Here is a 26,486-nt window from a genome sequence, read left to right as displayed (position 1 = left end):
TCCAGAGTAGTGATGCTAGTCGGGAGGGCGAGTGCAGGCAGCAATCGGTTGAAGAGCATGCATTTCGTTTTACTAGCATTTAAAAGTAGTTGGAGGCCATGGAAGGAGTGTTGTATGGCATTGAAGCTCGTTTGGAGGTTTGTTAACACAGTGTCCAAAGAAGTATACAGAATGGTGTCATCTGCGTAGAGATGGATCGGAGAATCACCAGCAGCAAGAGCAACATCATTGATGTATACAGAGAAAAGAGTTGGCCCGATAATTGAACCCTGTGGCACCCCCATAGAGACTGCCAGAGGTCCGGACAACAGGCTCTCCGATTTGACACACTGAACTCTATCTGAGAAGTAGTTGTTGAACCAGGCGAGGCAGTCATTTGAGAAACCAAGGCAATTGAGTCTGTCGATAATAATGCGGTGATTGACCGAGTCGGGGGGGCAAGTTGCTGTGGGGAGTTTAGAGCTGTTGGCCGGGGAAGGGGTAGCCAGGTCGAATGCATGGCCAGCCGTAGAAAAATGCTTATTGAAATGATCCATTGTCAGAGATGTATTGGTGGTGACAGTGTTTCTTAGCCGCAGTGCAGTGGGCAGCTGGGAGGAGGTGCTCTTATTCTCCATGGACTTTACAGTGTCCCAAAACTTTTTGGCATTAGTGCTACAGGATGCAAATGTATTTTTGAAAAAGCTAGCATTAGCTTTCCTAACTGACTGTGACACACGCGCACGAACACAAACAGCCTGGTGTCTCTCAGTGAGACTGAGCTGAGGAGCCCTGCACCTGTTTGGTGACACATAGCCCCTGATGGAGAAAGACCCTGACACAAGATGCCACAGAGAATAAAAAACAGCACTGTCCTCATCCTCCATCCTCCCCTCCGAGGCATAAGAGATTTATAAAATGCCAGAAACTTTCGTAAGGTTACTCTCCGCATCTCCCAGCTAATGCTTTCAGTGCTGCAGAATTGTTGTGTGTCTGGCCCGTCACCCTGATTCATGTAGGGGAGAAGCTGGCTATTCAAATCTATTCAGATTTCACCTCGGATGTGTTCTGCCAAGAGGCACAGTCATAACGCTGTGATGTGAAAGCTTTGCCGGTCTTGTTTGATGATGGCCCTTATAGCACTTTATTACTTTGTTCATCATAGCCACTTTCTGGTTTTCATTCCATCAATCAATCAAATAAAAGTATTTATATAAAGCTATTTTTAGATCAACAAAGTGCTTTACAGATGTAGTAAATGTCCACTGGACACAAACTGTTTGAATCAATGTTGTTTCCACGTAATTTCAACAACAAAAAATAAATGTGATGATGTTGAATCAACATGGAAAACTGATTGGATTTGCTAAAAGTCAACAACGTAAAGGATGTCAACAATGTAAAGGATGTCAACAACGTAAAGGATGTCAACAATGTAAAGGATGTCAACAACGTAAAGGATGTCAACAATGTAAAGGAATTTCCGAAACGTTTGTATTTTTTTCACCCAAATTTTATCCTAAAGCCAACAACATGCTTCAAATGTTTATTGATTTCATGTTGAATTCATATTAGTTGACATCTCAATCAAATATAAATCAAAACTGGACATTGAAATGAGGTCTGTGTCTAGCGGGTAGAGAGTACTATATTCATTAAGATTAAGTGTTTGTACTCTATTTACTGTAACTGAAACACATCAATATGGAATGGAAGTTGGGATAGCGCCCATATGGTTGTTGTTTGCATTTACCATGAATGATAATAAGCTGTACTTTTTTTGATGCAGTCTTAACTTAGCCTGGGTATCAGTCTCTTTAGCTAATCCACTCCCTGTACCCCATGTGCCAAAGAGACTGGCCTTTCTGCCATTTTCAAATATGAATGTTCTATCATTAATGAGCTCAAGGAGAGCAGAAGATTTGATCCTGTTTCAATCACCCTCACAGCTATCCTCCAATCACAACGATTATGCAAATATTGGAACTCGATCACTTTTTATTCTCTCCACAGAACAACTTGTTATCCGGTTGTTAAGCAACCTTTTTTTTTCTCGATTGTCCAGATGAAACCAGTCAGTCAAATGTTGCTAGCTCACATCTCATTTCTCAAACTAAATAAATACTGCAATTACAACCACAAAACGTCTTAGTTTTATTTTAAGCCTCAAAATACAAAAACTTTCCTAGCTAATAGCTAAATGTTAGTTTTTGACTTTGTTACTAATTCTTTTTGAGGCTCCATGTTTTCATGCCATGGAAAATATTTCCAACAAGCAATGAGCAACTCCGTGGTAAATCCATCGCATATTGAAAGAGCCTCTTTGGCAATGACAAGGAGTGGCAAGGAGTGGAATGTTAGCTAAAGAGACTGGTACTCAGACTATGGTACTCGGACATGCTGGTTCAGCATTCTTCTCTCTAACTCTTTCTCTCCACCTACTTAAATTGGAGGATTCTTGGCTGAAAACACAGTGTTGCAAGTTCAAATCCCAAAGAGTACCTCTGTTTTTACACCTCCCAACAAGCCCCTTAACATAAATTGCTATGTAGTCTAAGTAAATATAGATTATGTGAATTCAATTAACAATTCAAGTTACTGAGAAGCAAAGAAAATAGAAAAGTCTGTTTTTTGACTTGAATGCAGAGACGTTAAAGTAAAAAATATATAAAAATGATTCTGTCAAACTCAATCAGAGAGCAGGGAGCTCAGGTGAAGGAATAGTCAGCTCTCAATTCAGAAATAAATACTACCAAATACTACACACAAAAGGTTTCTGACTCAGAGAGATAAGCTACTGTACGTAAATAAGAACCAGTAAACAGGAAATGGGCAGGAGAACCATTTAGCAACAAAAACAGGTGTCACACACACACACACTTCTTTGCAAGTTAATGCAGGAAGCCGGACATAAAAATGTACAACTGTAGGCTACAATACATCGACCATGAAGAATGAGGAAGGATTATCAGGATGGAATCACATTAAGATACTTTTTTCTGAAGAGCAAAGATTTATACGGTATATCCTCACAAATCAAATTAGATTAGCAAGATTATCAACCAAGCGCCTCTGGATATTCATTTATCAAACAGTGATAAATGTGAGCATGAATGTGAGGGAACCAATTCCTCCAGAGACATAAAACCAACTCTAGCCCCCCTCTTTGGAGGACAGCTGTCAACACAATTTTGAAAGTAGTAGCTAGAAATCATATGAGCAACTCCAATTCCCTGATTTCCCCCTTTATTTGTTGTTGAAATATAACACTTTTCAGACAATCACACGCTCTGATCTCCATCCTCTCTTCTCATATCAGCAAGCCAAGGTCAGAGCAGCTCATCTCAGTCAAACAGGGTTGGCACGGAGACCACAGTGTCTGCACCTGCAGCACCAGAGAGCATGTCCTCACAATGTAAACCAAGAGCTCCTGCTCACCAGAGACAAACCGGGTCACAGCCATGATAGCATCAGAGAGAGAAACCTGCCAAGTGTGCTCCACATAGCCAAATGTCCCTCTCTTTTTCTTTCTCTCTCTCCCCCTAGAGTGTTGTTCTCATAGGGGTGCTGTGATGGGTTATTTTATTTTATATATATATATATATATATATATATATATATATAGAAAGGCCCAGCGCACAACTTTTGTGAAAATATATTTTTTCAAAACATATACAGTACCAGTCAAAAGTTTAGACACACCTACTACTCATTTAAGTTTTTTAAAATGTTTTTATTTTTTATTTTCTACATTGTAGAATAGTAGTGAAGATATCAAACTATGAAATAACACGTAAATTATGTAGCAACCTAAAAGGTGTTAAACAAATCAAAATATATTTTAGATTTTTTAAAGAAGCCACCTTTGCCTTGATGACAGCTTTGCTGGAATGCTTTTCCAACAGTCTTGATGGACTTTTCCCCAAACAGGGATATCTTCTGTATTACCACCCCTACCTTGTCACAACATAACTGATTGGCTCAAACGCATTAAGAAGGAAATCAATTCCACAAACTTCACTTTTAACAAGGCACACCTGTTAATTGAAATGCATTCTAGATGACTACCTCATCAAATCAAAATAAATCTAAATGTATTAGTCGTATGCGCCGAATACAACACCTTACAGTGAAATGCTTACTTATGAGCCCCTAACCAACAATGCAGCCAAATCAGTTCTGTTATACTCACAGACATTATTTTAACAGCTTTGGAAACTTTAGAGTGTTTTCTATCCAAATCTACTAATTATGTGCATAATTATGTGCATATCCTAGCTTCTGGGCCTGAGTAGCAGGCAGTTTACTCTGGGCACGCTTTTCATCCGGAGGTGAAAATAGTGCCCCGTACCTTAGAGAAGTTATGAGCCTCTAACCAACAATGCAGTAAAAAAAATATATATGAATAAGAATAAGAAAAAAAAGTAACAACTAATTAAAGAGCAGCAGTAAAATACCAATAGAGAGACTATATACAGGGGGGTACCGGTACAGAGTCAATGTGCGGGGGCACTGGTTAGACGAGGTAATTGAGGTAATATGTAAATGTGGGTAGATTTATTACAATGACTATGCATAGATGATAACAACAGGGAGCAATGGCGATGTAAAAGACAGGTGGGGGGGGGGGGGCAATGCAAATAGTCTGCGTAGCCATTTGATTAGATGTTCAGGAGTCTTATGGCTTGGGGGTAGAAGCTGTTTTGAAACCTCTTGGACCTGGACTTGGTGCTCTGGTACTGCTTGCCGAGGGGTAGCAGAGAGAACAGTCTATGACTAGGGTGGCTGGAGTCTTTGACAATTATTAGGGCCTCCCTCTGACACCACCTTGGTATAGAGGTCTACTACCCTCTGTAGTGCCTTGCAGTCAGAGGCAGAGCAGTTGCCTTTCCTAGCAGTGATGCAACCAAATGTAGTTGTATGCGCCGATGGTGCAGCTGTAGAACCTTTTGAGAATCTGAGGACCCATGCCAAATCTTTTCATTCTCCTGAAGGGGAATAGGTTTTGTCGTGCCCTCTTCACGACTGTCTTGGTGTGCTTGGACCATGTTAGTTTGTTGGTGATGTGGACACCAAGGAACTTGAAGCTCTCAACCTGCTCTACTACAGCCCGTCGATGAGAATGGGGGCGTGCGCGGTCCTCTTTTTCCTGTTGTCTACAATCATCTCTTTTGTCTTGATCACGTTGAGGGATCTCTGACCTCCTCCCTATAGACTGTCTCATCGTTGTCGGTGATCAGGCCTACCACTGTTGTGTCATCGGCAAACTTAATGATGGTGTTGGAGTTGTTTCTGGCTGTGCAGTAATGAGTGAACAGGGAGTAAAGCAGGGGACTCAGCATGTACCCATGAGGGGGCCCTGTGTTGAGGATCAGCGTGTGCAATAGAGATTGCATCATCTGCGGATATCTTAGGGCGGTATGCAAATTAGAGTGTTTCTGAGTTAATGGTGTTGATGTGAGCCATGACTAGCCTTTCAAAGCACTTCATGGCTACAGATGTGAGTGCTATGGGTCAGTAGTCATTTAAGCAGGTCTTCTTGGTGTTCTTGGGTACAGGGACTATGGTGGTCTGCTTAGAACATGTTGGTATTACAGACTCGGACAGGGAGAGGTTGAAAATGTCAGTGAAGACACTTGCCAGTTGGTCAGCGCATGCTCGCAGTACATGTCCTGGTAATCCGTTTGGCTCTGCGGCCTTGTGAATGTTGACCTGTTTAAAGGTCTTACTCACATCGGCTGCGGAGAGCATTATCACACAGACTTCAGGAACAGCTGGTGCTCTCGTGTGTTTCAGTGTTATTTGCCTTGAAGCGAGCATAGAAGAAGTTTAGCTCATCTGGTAGGCTCGTGTCATTGGGCGGCTCTCGGATGTGCTTCACTTTGCAGTCTGTAATGGTTGGCAAGCCCTGCCACATCCGACGAGCATCAGAACCGGTGTAGTACGATTCGATCTTAGTCCTGTATTGACGCTTTGCCTGTTTGATGGTTTGTCGGAGGGCATAGCAGGATTTCTTAATAGCTTCCGGGTTAGAGTCCCGCTCCTTGAAAGCGGCAGCTCTAGCCTTTAGCTCTATAATCCATGGCTTCTGGTTGGGGTATGTACAGTACGTACGGTCACTGTTGGGGCGACGTCATCGATGCACTTATTGATGAAGCCAATGGCTGATGTGGTGTACTCCTCAATGCCATCGGAGGAACCCCGGAACATATTCCAGTCTGTGCTAGGAAAACAGTCCTGTAGCTTAGCATCTGCTTCATCTGACCAACTTTTTATTGATCGAGTCACTGGTACTTCCTGCTTTACTTTTTGCTTGTAAGCAGGAATCGGGAGGACAGAATTATGGTCAGATTTGCCAAATGGAGGGCGAGGGAGAGCTTTGTATGCGTCTCTGTGTGTGGAGTATAGGTGGTCTAGAGTTATTTTCCCTCTTGTTGCACATTTAACATGCTGATAGAAATTTTGTAAGACGAATTTAAGTTTCCCTGCATTCAAGTCCCGGCCACTAAGCAAGCTGCCTCTGGGTGAGCGCTTTCCTGTTTGCTTATGGCGGAATACAGCTCATTGAGAGCGGTCTTATTGCCAGAATCAGTCTGTGGTGGTTTGTAGACAGCTATGAAAAATACAGATGAAAACTCTCTAGGTAGATAGGCGAGTAAAACCTTGAGACTTCTTTAGATATTGTGCACCAGTTGTTATTTACAAAAATCACCAGACGCCGCTGTTCTATCCTGCCGATACAGTGTGAAACTAGCCAGCTGTATGTTGATAATGTCGTCGTTCAGCCACGACTCCGTGAAGCATAAGATATTACAGTTTTGAATGTCCCGTTGGTAGGATAATCTTAACCGTAGGTCATCAATTTTATTTGCCATTGATTGCACATTAGCAAGAAGAACGGGTGGCAGTGGGAGCTTACTTGCTCGCCTATGGATTCTCAGAAGGCAGCCCGATCTGCGGCCCCTTTTACGGGGATCTGGGCCTGTTCCAGTGAAAGTAGAATATCCTTCTTGTTGGACTCGTTAAAGGAAAAAGTTACTCTTCCGCGTAGGTCAGAAATTGTATTTTCCTCATGAAACTGGTTGAAGGCAAAGGGTGGCTACTTTGAAGAATCTCTAATATAAAACATATTTAGATTTGTTTAACACTTCTTTGGTTACTACATGATTCCATATGTTATTTCATAGTTTTGTCTTGTTTCTACAATGTAGAAAATAGTAAAAATAAAGAAAAACTGTATATTTATTTTGTATAATATATAGATTTTTCAGGGGCTGCTGCAGCACCCTCATTACCCTTACTTCCCGTGGCTATGGTTGTTCTCTCTCTCTCCCTTACACTCTCTAACTCTTTCATTCATTCGCTTTCACCCCTCACTTCTTTCACTCGCTCGAATCTTCTCACCTTGTCCCTTCCACTCACTCTGTTACTTCTCTTTCACACACACACACACACACACACACACACACACACACACACACACACACACACACACACACACACACACACACACACACACACACACACACACACACACACACACACACACACACACACACACACACACACACACACACACACTAATTGTGTTCCCCTCTATTACACAGTCATGCCATCTTAGTCATCCACTCACTACTCTGACTCCCTCGCTAGCTATCATCCTCTTCCCCCTCCATCATGGTTCAGTGCAGGAACATCTGGCCAAATGGCACATAGATTATGTCCTGCCAGCATCTCCAAGGCAGGAGGCACTGCCACCAGACAAGACAACAACTGTCCTTCAGGAACTGACACACTACACTCTTTGCTGCCTCTACACTGATCATCATTGTGCAAATCAAGATTAATAAATGTCTTCGATTTCACTGCCAGCTATTGCACAACTTGGCCATGGCTGCAGCTATTGCAGGCCACTGCTTGGTAAAGGAAAGGTGAGAGAAGATAGAGGTGAAAAGAGAGAAGTCCTTACCTGCCAGAATATGCTGTCTATTGTGCTCCCAAGGAAGCCCTCCCTGGTTTCAGACGACAGGAGCTTGGGTCCTAGGATCGTCATGAACTCATCGAAGTCCACCTGCCCGTCTCCTAAGAAACACAGTCAGACACACAGTATGACATGTCTTACTCACAAAAAAAAGTGTTATTTCAAATCAGTAAAAATGACAATAACTGTATTTTATACCAAGTCTTCATTTGAGTATGTGTTCCTTCCCTTCAATACCTATTCTCCTTCCTCCTTCATCTTCCTAATTTCCCTGCAGAAGAGGTTGTGTGCTGCCCATTCAGGGCGACTCAATCTGCCCCTTCACTCCTCCTCTCCTCCCTCTCCCCTGACGGGGGTGAACTCCTTAGTCACGCTGGCACTGTCACGTTTGATGCCATCGATTGTCCCTCTCTGTGCCCATGCATATGCAGAGTGGGATCCTGCCTCATCACTGGGGATAGTCAGGCAGTGCAGCCAGTGCAGTCAGGGCCCTGAACTATCGTGATGGATGGATGAATGGCTGGATGGATGGACGGATGGATGTGATTTTAACCAAGAACACTTCCTAACAAAAGCAGCCGATGTCAGGCATCATGTATTATGAGCATAACACCCCTATATAAAGCAACGGGAGCGATTGCAATACTGAGATCTCCAACAAAGACCACAAGCTCCTAAGCAATCCACCAAGGGCATTCTGCTGAGCTGGATAACAATCTGAGGGATCGTTCTGACAGTGGAACAGATTATCAGATCAACTCAATGAGTCCATCCATATCTTATAGAGATCAGCTGGACTGTTGCAGCTGCTGCTCAAAGAGAAAAAATCAATGGCCATCCGTGAATGTGTCACGTGTCTCTAATTCACCTTGCTGCTAGCTTGGCAAATAAACACCCTCATATCCCATTAATCTGGTAATGTACCTGGCTATGGACACCTCCTCCATTTGATCACCATGATCTTTTGTGTTGCGTCTATAGACAAGAAAATGAAACGAGATTGAGGCAAATTGCTTTGAATAGAACACAAATTGATGTTTTGAAAACATCTCTCACTGTAATGACAGAGATGTAATCGCAACAACAATCCAGCCAACCCTTCTTATCTTGGCCAGGGTGTCCTCATTCAGTCACAGCAAGTAAAATCAACTGACAATTTCAAAGGCATCGCAGATGACAAATGGTCCTCCAGTCCTCCCCCTCTACCAAACCAACAGGAACTCATACATTGATTGCTGTCACACCTCAGACTGTACAAGCAATATCTATAACAAATATGACAGATAGGTCCTCCTAGATGTTCTAACTTGTCAAAGCAGGAGATGAAAGCGGTATATCAAGCAAACCTTCAATTTGACAGCAGGTATACCTTAATAGTAGGGGAGGATAAATCATTTCACTAATCATTCTTATCTGGAGTGGAGAGCAGTCCACAACCTTGAGCATTCAGGTATGACTTTCCGATCTTCCTGAGATCAGTCCACTACAGTTTTTCTAGCAAATCTGCTTCAAAAAAACAAAATTTCACATGTACAGTTGAAGTCGGAAGTTTACATAGACTTAGGTTGGAGTCATTAAAACTCGTTTATCACCCACTCCACAAATGTATTGTTAACAAACTATAGTTTTGGCAAGTCGGAGAGGACATCTACTTTGTGCATGACACAAGTCATTTTTTCAACAATTGTTTACAGACAGATTATTTCACCTATAATTCACTGTATCACAATTCCAGTGGGTCAGAAGTTTACATACACTAAGTTGACTGTGCCTTTAAACAGCTTGGAGAATTCCAGAAATTGATGTCATGGCTTTAAAAGCTTCTGATAGGCTAATTGACATAATTTGAGTCAATTGAAGGTGTACTTGTGGATGTATTTCAAGGCCTACCTTCAAACTCAGGGCCTCTTTGCTTGACATCATGGGAAAATCTAAAGAAATCAGCCAAGACCTCAGAAAAAAATGGTAGACCTCCACAAGTCTGGTTCATCCTTGGGAGCAATTTCCAAACGCTTGAAGGTACCACATTCATCTGTACAAACAATAGTACGCAAGTATAAACACCATGGGACCACGCAGCCGTCATACCGCTCAGGAAGGAGATACGTTCTGTCTCCTAGAGATGAACGTACTTTGGTGCGAAAAGTGCAAATCAATCCCAGAACAACAGCAAAGGACCTTGTGAAGATGCTGGAGGAAACAAGTACAAAAGTATCTATATCCACAGTTAAACGAGTCCTATAAAGACAGAACCTGAAAGGCCGCTCAGCAAGGAAGAAGCCACTGCTCCAAAGCCGCCATAAAAAAGCCAGACTACGGTTTGCAACTGCACATGGGGACAAAGATCGTACTCTTTGGAGAAACGTCCTCTGGTCTGATGAAACAAAAATAGAACTGTTTGGCCATAATGACCATCGTTATGTTTGGAGGAAAAAGGGGGAGGCTTGCAAGCCGAAGAACACCATCCCAACCGTGAAGCACAGAGGTGGCAGCGTCATGTTGTGGGGATACATTGCTGCAGGAGGTGCACTTCACAAAATAGATGGCATCATGAGGGAGGAAAATTAAATGGATGTATTGAAGCAACATCTCAAAACATCAGTCAGGTAAAGCTTGGTTGCAAATGGGTCTTCCAAATGGACAATGACCCCAAGCGTACTTCCAAAGTTGTGGTAAAATGGCTTAAGGACAACAAAGTCAAGGTATTGGAGTGGCCATGACAAAGCTCTGTCCTCAATCCTAAAGAAAATTTGTGGGCAGAACTGGAAAAGGGTGTGCAAGCAAAGAAGCCTACGAACCTGACTCAGTTACACCATCTCTGTCAGAAGAAATGTGCCAAAATTCACCCAACTTGTAATCACGTGTGTTGTGTGTGTTTGTTTGTGTGTGTACGCATGTGTTTGTTAGCGTAAATATGTGCAACACAGTTCATTAAGATGAAAGGGAGCAAGGGACCACAGCCAACATTTTACACATAGACAGTTTAGAGACAGATATTGCTACAATGGGACTATGGGATGTGTTAAGTGCTCTTCCGGTGTGTTTTTGGATAGTAGGATCCTTCATGCTTATTTAAAGTGTAAAGTGGAGGTTGTGATATGAAAGTATGGTGCGAATGAGTGCACATTACTGTGTGCATGTAATGTACTGTATGTACATGCAAATGTGTGTGCATAATGGTGAATGAGCACTCATGTCAATGTATTTATTATGTTTGTGATTATGTAGTCATACTGTGCCTTCGGAAAGTATTAATTACCCTTGACTTTTTCTACATTTTGTTAGGTTACTGATTTATTCTAAAATGTATTAAATAGTTTTTCCCCCCCCCATCAATCTACACACAATACCCCGTAATGACAAAGTAAAAACAGGTTTTTAGATATTTTTGTAAAAGTATTACAAATAAAAACTGACATATTACATTTACATAAGTATTCAGTCCCTTTACTCAGTACTTTGTTGAAGCACCTTTGGCAGGGATTACAGCCTTGAGTCTTGGGTATGACACGACAAGCTTGGCACACCTGTATTTGGGTAGTTTGTCCCATTCTTCTCTGCAGATCCTCTCAAGCTCTATCAGGTTGGATGGTGCCGGAGGAGATGGCTGCCGTGTTACAGGCTCCTAACCAATTGTGCTATTGTGTGTGTTTGTTTGCGTTATTTGAAATGTATTTTGTACATAATGTGTCTGCCACCGTCTCTTATGACCAAAAAGAGCTTCTGGGTATCAGGACAGCGATTACTCTTTACCATCAGCTGCTACTCGCTGTTTGTTTGTTACCTATGCATAGTCACTTTGCCCCCACCTACATGTACAGATTACCTCAACTAGCCTGTATCCCCGCACACTGACTCGGTACTGGTGCCCCCTGTATATAGCCTCGTTATTCTATTTGTGTTACTTTTTATTATTACTTTTTATCTTAGTCTACTTGGTAAATATTTTCTTCTTCTTGAACTGCACTGTTGGTTAAGGGTTTGTAAGTAAGCATTTCACGGTAAAGTCTACACTTGTTGTATTCGGCGCATGTGACAAATAAAGTTTAATTTGATTTTGTCCAACGTCAAATCATTGCATAATAAAATGGAAGTGGCTGAACGACGACATGAATAAAATACAGCTGGCTGGGTTTTCAGTCCATCGGCAAGATAGAACAGCTGTGGCGGTCTGTGGGGTGACAGTCTGAGTTTATTTGTAAATAACAGCTGGTGCACAAAATCTGATACTAAGGAAGTCTTGAGGTTTTGCTCGCTTCAGGTAGAGTATCTCATGATAAGCTGTAGACCACACTATTTACCAAGAGAGTTTTTATCTATATTTTTCGTAGCTGTCTATTTACCACCACTGGCACTAACACGGCAGCCAACGAGCTGTATAAGGCCATAAGCAAACAAGAAAATCCTCATCCAGAGGCAACGCTCCTAGTGGCCGGGGACTTTAATGCAGGGAAACTTAAATCTGTTTTAGCTCATTTCTATAAGCATGTTACATGTGCAACAAGAGGAAAAAAACTCTAGACCACCTTTACTCCACACACAGAGACGCATACAAAGCTCTCCCTCGCCCTCCATTTGGCAAATCTGACCATAACTCTATCCTCCAGATTCCTGCTTACAAGCCAAAAGTACCAGCGACTCGCTCAATAAGGAAGTGGTCAGATGACAAAGATGCTAAGCTAGAGGACTGTTTTTCTACCACAGACTGAAATATGTTCTTGGATTCTTCAGATGGCATTGAATAGTACACCACATCAGTCACTGGCTTCATCAATAAGTGCATTGATGACGTAGTCCGCACAGTGACCATATGTACATACCCCAACCAGAAGCCATGGATTACAGGCAACATTCACACTGAGATAAAGGGTAGAGGTGCCGCTTTCAAGGAGCGGGACTCTAATCTGGATGCTCACAAGAATTCTCGCCATGCCCTCCGATGAACTATCAAACAGGCAAAGCGTCAATACAGGACTAAGATTGAATCGTACTACACCGGCGCTGACGCTCGTTGGATTTGGCAGGGTTCGTAAACTATTACGGACTACAAAGGGAAGCACAGCTGCGAGCTGCTCAGTGAAACAAGCCTATGCTCGCTTCGAGGAAAGCAACACTGAAGCATGCATGAGAGCATCAGCTGTTCCAGACGACTGTGTGTTCATGCTCTCCATAGCCGATGTGAGTAAGACCTTTAAACAGGTCTACATTCACAAGGCCGCAGGGCCAAACAGATTACCAGAACGTGTACTCCGAGCATGCACTGACCAACTGGCAAGTGTCTTCACTGACATTTTCAACCTTATATTTGACCGAGACTGTAATACCAACATGTTTCCAGCAGACCACCATGGTCCCTGTACCCAAGTACACTAAGGTAACCTACCTAAATGACTACCGACCCGTAGCACTCACATCTGTAGCCATGAAGTGCATTGAAATGCTGGTCATGGATCACATCAACACCATTATCCCAGAAACCCTAGACCCACTCCAATTGGCATACCTCCCCAACAGATTCTCAGATGATGCAATCTCTATTGCACTCCACACTGCCCTTTCCCACCTGGACAAAAGGAACACCTATGTGAGAATGCTATTCATTGACTATAGCTTGGACCCTGGAACTAAACACCTACCTGCAACTGGATCCTGGACTTTCTGACGGACCGCCCCCAGGTGGTAAAGGTAGGCAAAAACACATCTGCCACACTGATCCTCAACACAGGAGCCCCTCAGGGGTGCGTGCTCAGTCCCCTCCTGTACTCCCTGTTCACATTTGATTGCATGGCCAAGCATGACTCCAACACCATCATTAAGTTTGCCAACGACACCTGATCACCAACAACGATGAGACAGCCTGTAGGGAGGAGGTCAGAGAGCTGGCAGTGTGGTGCCAGGACAACAACCTCTCCCTCAACGTGATCAAGACAAAGGATATAAATGTCATGGTCCAAACACACCAAAACAGTCGTGAAGAGGGGACAACAACGCCTATTCCCTCTCAGGAGACTGAAAAGATTTGGCATGGGTCCTCAGATCCTCAAAAAGTTCTACAGCTGCACCATCAAGAGCATTCTGACCGGTTGAATCACCGCCAGGTATGGCAACTGCTTGGCCTCCGACCGCAAGGCTCTAGAGATGGTAGTGTGTACGGCCCAGTACATCACTGGGGCCAAGCTTCCTGCCATCCAGGACCTTTATTGCCAAGACTCCAGCAACACTAGTCATAGACTGTTCTCTCTGCTACCACACGGCAAGCAGTACCTCAGTGCGAAGTCAAGGTCCAAAAGGCTTCATATCAGCTTCTTCCCCTAAACCATAAGACTCCAGAACAGCTAATAAAATGGCTACCCGGACTATTTGCATTGTCCCCCCACTCCATTTTTATGCTGCTTCTACTCTCTGTTTATTATCCATGCATAGTCACTTTACCTCAACCTACATGTACATATTACCTCAATTACCTCAACTAACCTGTGCCCCTGCACATTGACTCTGTACCGGTACCCCCTGTATATAGCCTCGCTACTGTAAGATTCTTCTAAAAAACTGTTTTACTTCACTTTATTCTAATAAATACTTTCTTAACATTTATTTTTCTTTAAACTGCATTGTTGTTTAAGGGCTTGTAAATAATCATTTCACTGTAAGGGGAAACCTGTTGTATTTGGCCGATGTGACAAATACAATTTGATTTGATTTGAGAGTTGTTGAACTGCTATTTTCAGATCTCTCCAGAGGTGTTCGATCGGGTTCAAGTCCGGGCTCTGGCTGGGCCACTCAAAGACAATCAGAGACTTGTCCCAAAGCCACTCCTGCGTTTTATTGGCTGTGTGCTTATGGTCATTGTCCTGTTGGAAGGTCAACCTTCACCCCAGTCTGAGGTTTTGAGGGCTCTGGAGCAGGTTTTCATCAAGCATCTCTCTGTACTTTGCTCAGTTCATCTTTCCCTTGATCCTGAATAGTCTCCAAGTCCCTGCTGCTGAAAAACATCTCCACAGCATGAGTCTTTTGGGGCCTTTTGGCAAACTCCAAGCGGGCTGTCATGTGCCTTTTACTAAGGAGAGGCTTCAGCCTGGCCATTCTACCGTAAAGGCCTGATTGGTGGAGTGCTGCAGAGATGGTTGTCCTTCTGGAAAGTTCTCCCATCTCCACAGAGGAATCTCTAGAGATCTGTCAGAGTGACCATCGGGTTCTTGGTCATCTCCCTGACCAAGGCCCTTCTCCCCCAATTGCTCAGTTTGGCCAGGCGTCCAGGTCTAGGAAGAGTCTTGGTGGTTCCAAACTTTTTCCATTTAAGAATGATGGAGGACACTGTGTTCTCGGGGACCTTCAATGCTGCAGACATTTTTTGGTACCCTTCCCCAGATCTGTGACTAACAAAATCTGGTCTATGGTCAATTCCTTCGACCTCATGGCTTGGTTTTTGCTCTGACATGCACTGTCAACTGGGGGACCTTATATAGACAGGTGTGTCCCTTTCCAAATTATGTTAAATCATTTGAATTTACTACAGGGGGACTCCAATCAAATTGTAGAAACATCTTAAGGATGATCAATGGAAACCGAATGTACCTGAGCTCAATTCTCATAGCTAAGGGTTTGAATACTTATGTAAATAAGGCATTTGTGTTTTGTATTTGTAATACATTTGCTCAAATTTCAAAAAACGTTTTCCGCTTTGTCATTATGTGTATTGTGTGTAGATTGAGGAGGATTTTTATTTAATCAATTTTAGAATAAGGCTGTAAAGTAACAAAATGTGGAAAAAGTAAAGGGGTCTGAATACTTTCTAAAGGAACTGTATGTAGGAACATGTGTATGAATGTGTAAAAAAGGAAGAGCGGGATCTATTTATGTATATGTGTGTTTCTGACAGTGTGCATATGACCATGTCTTTGTGAAGGCGTGATCATGGTGTGTAAACAGGAGTGAGGGGATCTCTTCATGTTTAAATATGTATGTGTGCATGTAACAGAGTGGGTACCTGTCTCTCACTGGACTCGAACATGGGGCCTTCTGTTGCATGTGCAACTGCATGTGTCTGTGTACTGTAAATGTGTGAAATGGGTACTGAAGGTGACTCACCATCCATGTCTAGTCTCTGCATGATGATGGCCAGCTCCACCTCACTGGGCATGTATCCCAGGGACCTCATGGCCATACCCAGCTCCTGCTTGGAGATGAACCCGTTCCCATCCCGGTCCAGCACTCTGAATGCCTCCCGGATCTCTGTCAACACAAGGAGGAGAGGAGAGGATACACCATGGTTAGGAATTATTTTAACTCTGTGCCTTATATCAAGAACATTGCAAATGACATCTGCAATAACCTGCAGGCAACTTAGATGGTGGTGACAAATAAGCTTGCTCTGTGTGTACGACAAGCCGCTGTACTGTGTCAGTTTGAAAGATACCCATCAGCGTCAAGCCTAAAAGTCAGCAGGCTCCTCTGTGCTTTCATGAATTAATATTTTATTAGTGTGTCTACAGAGAAAATTGGGCTTATGGCAGGGAGGCAGTGAGCAGGGAGAGAGAGAGACAGAGAACTGGAGAGAGAAATATAGAGAGAGGGGGGGTAGAAGGAAACAGAGAGAGGGGAAAGAGAGATATGCAGCGAGATTGTAAGAGAGAGAGAGAGGCAGCCAAGGATGTTTTTAAATAAATCAAATCAAATTATATTGGTCACATACACATGGTTAACAGATGTTATTGCGAGTTTAGTGAAATGCTTGTGCTTCTAATTCCAACAGTGCAGTAATATCTAACAAGTAATCTAACAATTCCACAACAACTACCTAATACACACAAATCAAATTAAAGGAATGGAATAAGACAATATACATATAAATATATGGATAAGCAATGACCGAGTGGCATAGGCAAGATGCAATAGATGGTATAAAATACAGTATATACATATGAGATGAGTAATGTAAGATATGTAAACAGTATTAAAGTGGCATTATTAAAGTGACTAGTGATCCATTTATTAAAGTGGCCAATGATTTCAAGTCTGTATGTAGGCAGCAGCCTCTCAATGTTAGCGATGGCTATTTAACAGTCTGATGGCCTTGAGATAGAAGCTATTTTTCTGTCTCTCGGTCCCAGCTTTGATGCACCTGTACTGACCTCGCCTTCTGGATGGTAGCAGGGTGAACAGGCAGTGGCTTGGGTGGTTGTTGTCCTTGATAATCTTTTTGGCATTACTGTGACATTTGGTTTTTGGTATTTGTTTTTTTATTGCAAAAGCAGAAGCTACTCTTCCTGGAGTCCACACAAAACAAGAAACATGACAGAACATCAATAGACAAGAACAGCTCAAGGACAGAACTACATCATATTTTTTTAAAGGCACACGTAGCCTACATATCAATGTATACACACAAACTATCTAGGTCAAATAGGGGAGAGGCGTTGTGCCGTGAGGTGTTGCCCTATCTGTTTTTTTAAACCAGGTTTGCTGTTTATTTGAGCAATATGAGATGGATGGAAGATCCATGCAAATAAGGGCTCTCTATATGATACTCTACGCTTTCTTGAATTTGTTATGGATTTGGGGACTGTGAAAAGACCCCTGGTGTTATGTCTGATGGGGTAATTGTGTGTGTCAGAGCTGTGCGTAAGTTGACTATGCAAACAATTTGGGATTTCCAACACGTTTGTTCTAATATTTCTTTTAAAAAGAAGAAGTGATGCAGTCAGTCTCACCTCAACTCTTAGCCAAGAGAGACTGGTACGCATAGTATTTATATCAGCCCTCTGATTATAATGAAAATCAAAAAACATGCCGCTCTGTTCTGGGCCAGCTGCAGCTTCACTAGGTATTTCCTTGCAGCACTGGACCACACGACAGGACAATAATCAAGATTAGACAAAATGAGAGACTGCAGAACTTGCTTTTTGGAGTGTAGTGTCAAAAACGCAGAGCATCTCTTTATTACGGACAGACCTCTCCCCATCTTTACATCCATTGAATCTATTTGTTTTGACCATGACAGTTTACAATCTAAGGTAACGCCCAGTCTCCTCAACTTGTTCAACAGCCACACCATTCATTACCAGATTCAGCTGAGGTCTAGCACTTAAGAAATTATTTGCACCAAAACATTAGCTGTGGTTGCTGATGTGTATATGGTTGAATCATCAGCATACATGGACACACATGCTTTGTTTAATTCCAGTGGCAGGTCATTGGTAAAAATAGAAAAGAGTAGAGGGCCTAGAGACTGCCCTGCGGTACGCCACGCTTTACATGTTTGACATTAGAGAAGCTTCCATTAAAGAAAACCCTTTGAATTCTATTAGATAGATAGCTCTGAATCCACAATATGGCAGAGGTTGAAAAGCCATAACACATATGTTTTTCAACAACAGCTTATGGTAAATAATATCAAAAGCTGCAATGAAATCTAACAGTACCCTTCCACAGTCATTTGTGTCAGTGCAGTACATGTTGAGTGCCCTTCTCTATAAGCATGCTGAAAGTCTGCTGTTAATTTGTTTACAGAGAAATAGCACTGTATTTGGTCAAACACAATTTTTCCAACAGTTTGCTAAGAACTGGCAGCAAGCTTATAGGTCTGCTGTTAGAACCAGTAAAGGCCACTTTACCACTCGTGGGTAGCGGAATTATTTTAGCTTCCTTCCAGGCCTATAACAAAGACTTTCCTCTAGGCTCAGATGAAAATAGGACAGATAGGAGTGGATATAGTCAACTACCATCCTCAGTAGCTTTCCATCTAAGTTCTCAATGCCAGGAGGTTTGTCATTATTGATTTCTAACAATAATTTCCCCACCTCTCCCACACTAAATTTACAAAATGTAAACTTGCAATGCTTTTCATTAATTATTCATTTTTTTATGCATGAATACAATTGCTCACTGTTCATTGTTGGCATTTCCTGCTTAAGTTTGCCCACTTTGCCAATGACATAATCATTCAAATTATTGGCAACATTGGCAATGATTTTGTGATGCCATCAGCCATCTGATTCGATGAAAGATGGAGTTGAATTTGTCTTTCTGCCCATAATTTAATTTAAACTACTCCAAAGTAGTTTTTCCATCATTTTTTATATCATTGATCTTGGCTTCATAATACAGCCAGTCAGATGTGCAGCCATACTTAATAGCCACTCCTTTTCCCCCATCTCTTTCAACCATACAGTTTTTCAATTCCTCATCAATCCATGGCAACTTAACAGTTCTAACAGTCAGTTACTTAACAGGTGCATGTTTATCAATAATTGGAAGAAGCAATTTCATAAATTCATCAAGTGCAGCATCTGGATGATCCTCATTAATCACATCAGAACAACAAATATTTTTAACATCATCCACATAAGAGTCACAGCAAAATATTTTGTATGATCTCTTATACACTATTTTAGGGCCAGCTGTTGGAACTTTGGCTTCCTGGATATAGTAAGTATATTGTAATCACTGCATCCAATGGTTACGGATAAAGCTTTAGAACAAAGTTCTACAGTATTAGTAAAAATGTGATCGATACATGTGGATGATCTTGTTCCTGTAGTGTTTGTAAACACCCTGGTAGGTTGATTAATAACCTGAACCAGATTACAGGCACTGGTTACAGTAAGAAGCTTCCTCTTGAGTGGACAGCTTGATGAAAACCAGTTAATATTCAGGTCCCCAGAAAAGTTGACCTCTTTGTTTACATCACATACACTATCAAGTATTTCACACATATTATTTAGACACTGACCAACCACAACACTTCAATAACACTTGACATAAGATCTTCTCTAAGCATTACAGGGATATGGCTCTGAATATATATAGCAACACCTCCCCCATAAGCATTTCTGTCTCTTCTATAGATGTTACATCCTTGTATTGCTACTACTGTATCATCAAATTAATTATATATTAGAAATGGCTAATATATGAATGTTCTGATGTTAGCAAGTTATTGATTTCATTAACCTTATTTCTAAGGCTACATATATTAATATGGGCTATGTTCAGCCCTTTCCTGGGTAGCTTATCAGAGATATACATAATACTGAAAAGAGCAAACAAAGCAAGAGAAAAAAATATACATTCAGCAGTCCATAGATTAATTGGTGTGTGTGTGCTGCGGGGTTGAAGCCACGAACCTATAGGCTTGGCTCTCTCACATCCCTTCCAGGCTTCTGGGAGGGAGGGTGGACAATGAGCCTGTCATAGCGGATGTAAGCGATGTCCTCACGCGCTCTGGCAGCTTTCATGGCTGGGATCAGTTCTTTCCTCACTGGCGAACAGCTTCAGGATAGTCCTTGCTGAGGAAGATATACGTTCCTCACAAGTTCTTGGCTCATTCCAGAACAGCTATCTTGTCCTTGAACCTCAGGAACTTGACCACTATCGGCATTGAGCCTATCACCTGGGCTGGTGGTGGGTTTTCTAGTCCTGTGGGCGTGCTCCACCTCAATCTTCTTGTGGGGATGTTGTTTCCTACCTTCACCACCCGGGGGCAACCCGTCAGGAAGTCCAGAACCCAATTGCACAGGGCAGGGTTGAGACCCAGGGCCTCAAGCTTAATGATGAGCTTGGAGGGTACTATGGTGTTGAATGCTGAGCTGTAATCAATGAACAACATTCTTACATAGGTATTCCTCTTGTCCAGATAGGGCAGTGTGATGGCAATTGCATTGTCTGTGGAACTATTGGGGCGGTACGCAAATTGAAGTGGGTCTAGTGTGACATGTAAGGTGGAGGTGATATGATCCTTGACCAGTCTCTCAAAGCACTTCATGATGTCATCATAGGTACACTTCAACTATGACAGACAAAATGAGAAAAAAAAAATCCTGAAAATCACATTGTAGGATTTGTAATGAATTTATTTGCAAATTATGGTGGAAAATAAGTATCTGGTCAATAACAAAAGTTTCTCAATACTTTGTTATATACCCTTTGTTGGCATTGACAGAGGTCAAACGTTTTCTGTAAGTCTTCACAAGGTTTTCACACACTGTTGCTAGTATTTTGGCCCATTCCTCCATGCAGATCTCCTTTTGGGTCTGTTGTTGGGCAACACAGACTTTCAACTCCCTCCAAAGATTTTCTATGGGGTTGAGATCTGGAGACTGGCTAGGCCACTCCAGGACCTTGAAATGCTTCTTACGAAGCCACTCCTTCGTTGCCCGGGCGGTGTGTTTGGGATCATTGTCATGCTGAAAGACCCAGCCACGTTTCATCTTCAATGCCCTTGCTGATGGTAGGCTTTGTTACTTTGGTCCCAGCTCTCTGCAGGTCATTCACTAGGTGTGGTTCTGGGATTTTTGCTCACCGTTCATGTGATCATTTTGACCCCACGGGGTGAGATCTTGCGTGGAGCCCCAGTCTTCCCAGCCTGGTGCAGGTCTACAATTTTGTTTCTGGTGTCCTTTGACAGCTCTTTGGTCTTGGCCATAGTGGAGTTTGGAGTGTGACTGTTTGAGGTTGTGGACAGGTGTCTTTTATACTGATAACAAGTTCAAACAGGTGCCATTAATACAGGTAACGAGTGGAGGACAGAGGAGCCTCTTAAAGAAGAAGTTACAGGTCTGTGAGAGCCAGAAATCTTGCTTGTTTGTAGGTGACCAAATACTTATTTTCCACCATAATTTGCAAATAAATTCATAAAAAATCCTACAATGTGATTTTCTGGATTTTTTTCCCTCATTTTTCTGTCATAGTTGAAGTGTACCTATGTTGAAAATTACAGGCCTCTCTCATCTTTTTAAGTGGGAGAACTTGCACAATTGGTGGCTGACTAAATACTTTTTTGCCCCATTTTAGAATTAATTCACCAGGACCAGTGGCCTTGCAACAATGCAACAATGTATTAGACAGGACTGCCCCTCACCCAAGACATAGGCTAACTCAAACATGAATTAATTCCAAACGTGTCCCAGATATGGGATAGAATGTCATACACTTGGGAATACATGTGCTAACAAGAAAATGAATCTTACGTGTCCAGTCTTGAAAAGACCATGTCAATAAACAAAACATCGTAGTGGTAGAGTTCTTCAAAGAAACCATAAGAAGGAGCAAACAACAGGTTAACTGATACTTATTGTAGTCTAAAGATAACCTAAGCGTGAAGCAAAGTTTCATGCTAGAGGAGGCCTGCCCATGCTGCCAATCTTTAACCAATCCTTGGTCAATCACCTGTCAATCATGTGCTGAGAAGCTGTCATTTATTCATAGCCATAGTAGTAGTAGGAGTGATTTGGAGCTCTGAGCTGCAAGGTGGACAATGGTGTGTAAATGTCATGTTTTTTCTCTGTATTTAAATCACCTCGTAAAATCTGAAATTATATTTCGGATCATAAAAGCACTCAGATGTTACCGAGGGTTCAGGTTAGTTGTTGTACTAGCCTCTGAAAAGTATTTTGTCCTTCCCTGCTTCCCAAAACATCTGGCCCGAGCAAACACATTCAGCCATTATCATTCATAACAGAGTACAAAAGCTTGTTCTAACCAGAGACACTCGTTCTAGCAATGTGTTTGTGAAAGAGAACACACACACACACACAGCACAACAAAACAGAGAAAAACACAAGCACATCAAAGGTGTATGGGTTTATTTTGGTACATTGAAATTAGCGCCTCATGAATAAACCCATCAGGAGGATCACAGCAGCACAGAACAGTGAGTGACTCAGGCCTTTGTAGAGTAGGTTCCTGTGTGAGGGCTCGGCCCATTTGAACACCAACAACATTCATACCACGGGTCGTATATTCATACAGCTCTCTCCCGCTTTTTCTCTATTTCATGCACAACTGCTCCCATATCAATCACGTGCTCTGATGCTCTGAAAACCAAAGCTTTACAGGGGAGAATAATTTAACATCCTGTATGACAAAGTAATACCAAAGGAACAGGAATACCCACGGAAAATGTCAGATGGAGAAATGAATCAGAGTAAAAAAAGACTTGAATTTAGAGTCACTTTAACAGCACCCTGCATTGCAATCTAGGCCAAGTGCATCAGCACTCATGTTCAGTAGGGCACACCATAGTAAAACTTTTTACAACGTAAAACTTCAATATTTGTTTTAATTGGACAACTTCAAGTAGTAGCTCCTGGTTAGAAAATAGTGTCTCCCTACTGAACACTACTTATCCCCACTTTCTCAGTGTATCAAATGTGTGTTATGTGCTTTGTGATATGAAGTTAGTGCTGTCAGTGCTGTATGTGTCTATAAATTACAATCTCATATCCACATCTTGTCTGACCTTTCAGACACAGCAGCAGAAGCAGTAGCAGCACAGATCGGCCTCGCCGGAGGCAAGACTACCTGATACACAAAGCTCTCTACCCACACCAACATCTATTCTACATGCTGCAGCTCTCAGAGCACTGCATACACACACATACCAACCACACACAAATCAAACAGTCCAAAACATGCAAGTAGAATAAGACACAAAAGGAAACTACATCCCCTCCAACAGGCTGAGAGGTTAACAATGTGTACCTGTACTAAAGCTGACTGACGACAACGTGCTGTATGTGGTGAGTCAGCTAGTTCAACGCAGTACAGTAACATTGTTTCACTTTAATGGCCATAGATAAAGACACTTACAGGTAGCAACACCAAATTTCCTCAGTAAATATCCCCATGGTAGAAATGGTGAACATGGTTGAAATGGTAGCTGCCTGTGTATAGTACTATGGATAAATTAATAAGCCAAGGAGATGATTGCTAATCATTACTCTAGTGTAGTGTGTTACAGTGCATTCGGAAAGTTTTCAGGCCCCTTCTCTTTTTCCACATTCTGTTACGTTACACTCCCGATTGGCGCAGCAGTCCAAGGCACTGCATCTCAGTGCAAGAGGCGTCACTACAATCTCTGGTTCGAATCCAGGCTGTATTGGCCTAGCGTCGTCCGGGTTTGGCCGGGGTAGGCCATCATTGTAAATAAGAATTTGTTCTTAACTGACTTGCCTAGTTAAATAAAGGTTACATTTTTTTAAAATAAATATTCTAAAATGGATTAGATAGTTTTTCCCCTCATTAATCTACACAAAATACCCCATAATGGCAAAGCAAAAACAGGCAAAAAAAATAAAACAATAATATTTGCAAATGTTCTGAAAATAAAAAACAGAAATACCTTATTTACATAAGTATTCAGACCCTTTACTCAGTACTTTGCTGAAGCACCTTTGGCAGCGATTACAGCCTTGAGTATTCTTAGGTATGATGCTACAAGCGTGGCACACCTGTATTTGGGGAGTTTCTCCCATTCTTCTCTGCAGATCCCCTCAAGCTCTGTCAGGTTGGACGTGGAGCATCGCTGCACATCTATTTTCAGGTCTCTCCAGAGATATTCGATTAGGTTCAAGTCTGGTCTCTGGCTGGGCCCCTCAAGGACATTCAGAGACTTGTCCCGAAGCCACTCCTGCGATGTCTTGGCTGTGTGCTTAGGGTCATTGTCCTGTTGGAAGGTGAACCTTCGCGACAGTCTGAGGTCCAGAGTGCTCTGGAGCAGGTTTTCATCAAGGATCTCTCTCTGCTTTGCTCCGCTCCTCTTTCCCTCCATCCTGAATAGTCTCCCATTCCTTGCAGCTGAAAAACATCTCCACAGCGTGATGGTGCCAGGTTCTCTCTAGACATGACACTTGGTATTCAGGCCAAAGAGTTCAATCTTGGCTTCATCAGACCAGAGAATCGTGTTTCTCATGGTCTGAGAGTGTTAAGGTGCCTTTAGGTGCCAAACTCCAAGCAATCTAAATTTTAAAATAAGGCTGTAGCGTAATAAAATAAAATATAAAAAATGTGTCTCTTACTAAGGAGTGGCTTCCTTCTCAAATCAAATCAAATCGAAACAAATTTATTTGTCACATCCACATGGTTAGCAGATGTTAATGCGAGTGTAGCGAAATGCATGTGCTTCTAGTTCCGACGATGCAGTAATAACCAATGAGTAATCTCACCTAACAATTCCAAAACTACTACCTTATACACACAAGTGTAAAGGGATAAAGAATATGTACATAAAGATATGAATGAGTGATGGTACAGAACGGCATAGGCAAGATGCAGTAGATGATATAGGGTACAGTATAAACATATGAGATTAATAATGTAGGGTATGTAAACATTATATTAAGTAGCATTGTTTAAAGTGGCTAGTGATATATTTTACATCAATTCCCATTTTAAAGTGGCTGGAGTCTGTGTGTTGGCAGCAGCCACTCAATGTTAGTGGTGGCTGTTTAACAGTCTGATGGCCTTGAGATAGAAGCTGTTTTTCAGTCTCTCAGTCCCTGCTTTGATGCACCTGTACTGACATCTCCTTCTGGATGATAGCGGGGTGAACAGGCAGTGGCTCGGGTGGTTGTTGTCCTTGATGATCTTTATGGCCTTCCTGTGGTGTAGGTGTCCTGGAGGGCAGGTAATTTGCCCCCGTGATGCGTTGTGCAGACCTCACTACCCTCTAGAGAGCCTTACGGTTGTGGGCGGAGCAGTTGCCGTACCAGGCGGTGATACAGCCCGACAGGATGCTCTCGATTGTGCATCTAGAAGTTTGTGAGTACTTTTGGTGACAAGCCGAATTTCTTCAGCCTCCTGAGGTTGAAGAGGCGCTGCTGCACCTTCTTCACGATGCTGTCTGTGTGGGTGGACCAATTCAGTTTGTCTGTGATGTGTACGCTGAGGAACTTAAAACTTACTGCCCTCTCCACTACTGTCCCATCGATGTGGATAGGGGGGTGCTCCCTCTGCTGTTTCCTGAAGTCCACAATCATCTCCTTAGTTTTGTTGACGTTGAGTGTGAGGTTATTTTCCTGACACCACACTCCGAGGGCCCTCACCTCCTCCCTGTAGGCCGTCTCGTCGTTGTTGGTAATCAAGCCTACCACTGTAGTGTCGTCCGCAAACTTGATGATTGAGTTGGAGGCGTGCATGGCCACGCAGTCGTGGGTGAACAGGGAGTACAAGAGAGGGCTCAGAATGCACCCTTGTGGGGCCCCAGTGTTGAGGATCAGCGGGGTGGAGATGTTGTTACCTACCCTCAACACCTGGGGGCGGCCCGTCAGGAAGTCCAGTACCCAGTTGCACAGGGCGGGGTCGAGACCCAGGGTCTCGGTCCCAGGTCCCAGGTCTTGATGACGAGTTTGGAGTAGTCGATGAACAGCATTCTCACATAGGTATTCTTCTTGTCCAGATGGGTTAGGGCAGTGTGCAGTGTGGTTGAGATTTCATCGTCTGTGGATCTATTTGGGCGGTAAGCAAATTGGAGTGGGTCTAGGGTGTCAGGTAGGGTGGAGGTGATATGGTCCTTGACTAGTCTCTCAAAGCACTTCATGATGACGTTTAGCTCAGTTACCTTAACTTTCTTGGGAACAGGAACAATGGTAGCGCTCTTAAACATGTGGGAACAGCAGACTGGGATAAAGATTGATTGAATATGTCCGTAAACACACCAGCTAGCTGGTCTGCGCATGCTCTGAGGGCGCGGCTGGGGATGTCGTCTGGGCCTGCAGCGAGGGTTAACACGTTTAAATGTTTTACTCAC

General features: G+C 42.7%; 1 protein-coding gene across 1 annotated transcript in view; it reads right to left on the bottom strand.

The window, feature by feature from the left end:
• The window catches only part of LOC139386040 (calcium-binding protein 8-like), a 91,206-nt gene that overhangs the window by 44,692 nt on the left and 20,028 nt on the right, over positions 1-26,486 (bottom strand). Inside the window, exons 3-4 of the mRNA XM_071131452.1 lie at positions 16,049-16,192; positions 7,949-8,061 (exon numbers count right to left, since the gene is read on the bottom strand). Coding sequence (XP_070987553.1) covers positions 7,949-8,061; positions 16,049-16,192 — 257 coding nt within the window. The remainder of the gene's footprint in view (positions 1-7,948; positions 8,062-16,048; positions 16,193-26,486) is intronic.

This window comes from Oncorhynchus clarkii, chromosome 27, assembly GCF_045791955.1.
Source record: "Oncorhynchus clarkii lewisi isolate Uvic-CL-2024 chromosome 27, UVic_Ocla_1.0, whole genome shotgun sequence".
In the NCBI taxonomy this organism is placed as follows: domain Eukaryota; kingdom Metazoa; phylum Chordata; class Actinopteri; order Salmoniformes; family Salmonidae; genus Oncorhynchus; species Oncorhynchus clarkii.
The sequence above is the reverse complement of the archived record's forward strand: the minus strand, read 5'-3'. Positions and strand labels throughout refer to the sequence as shown.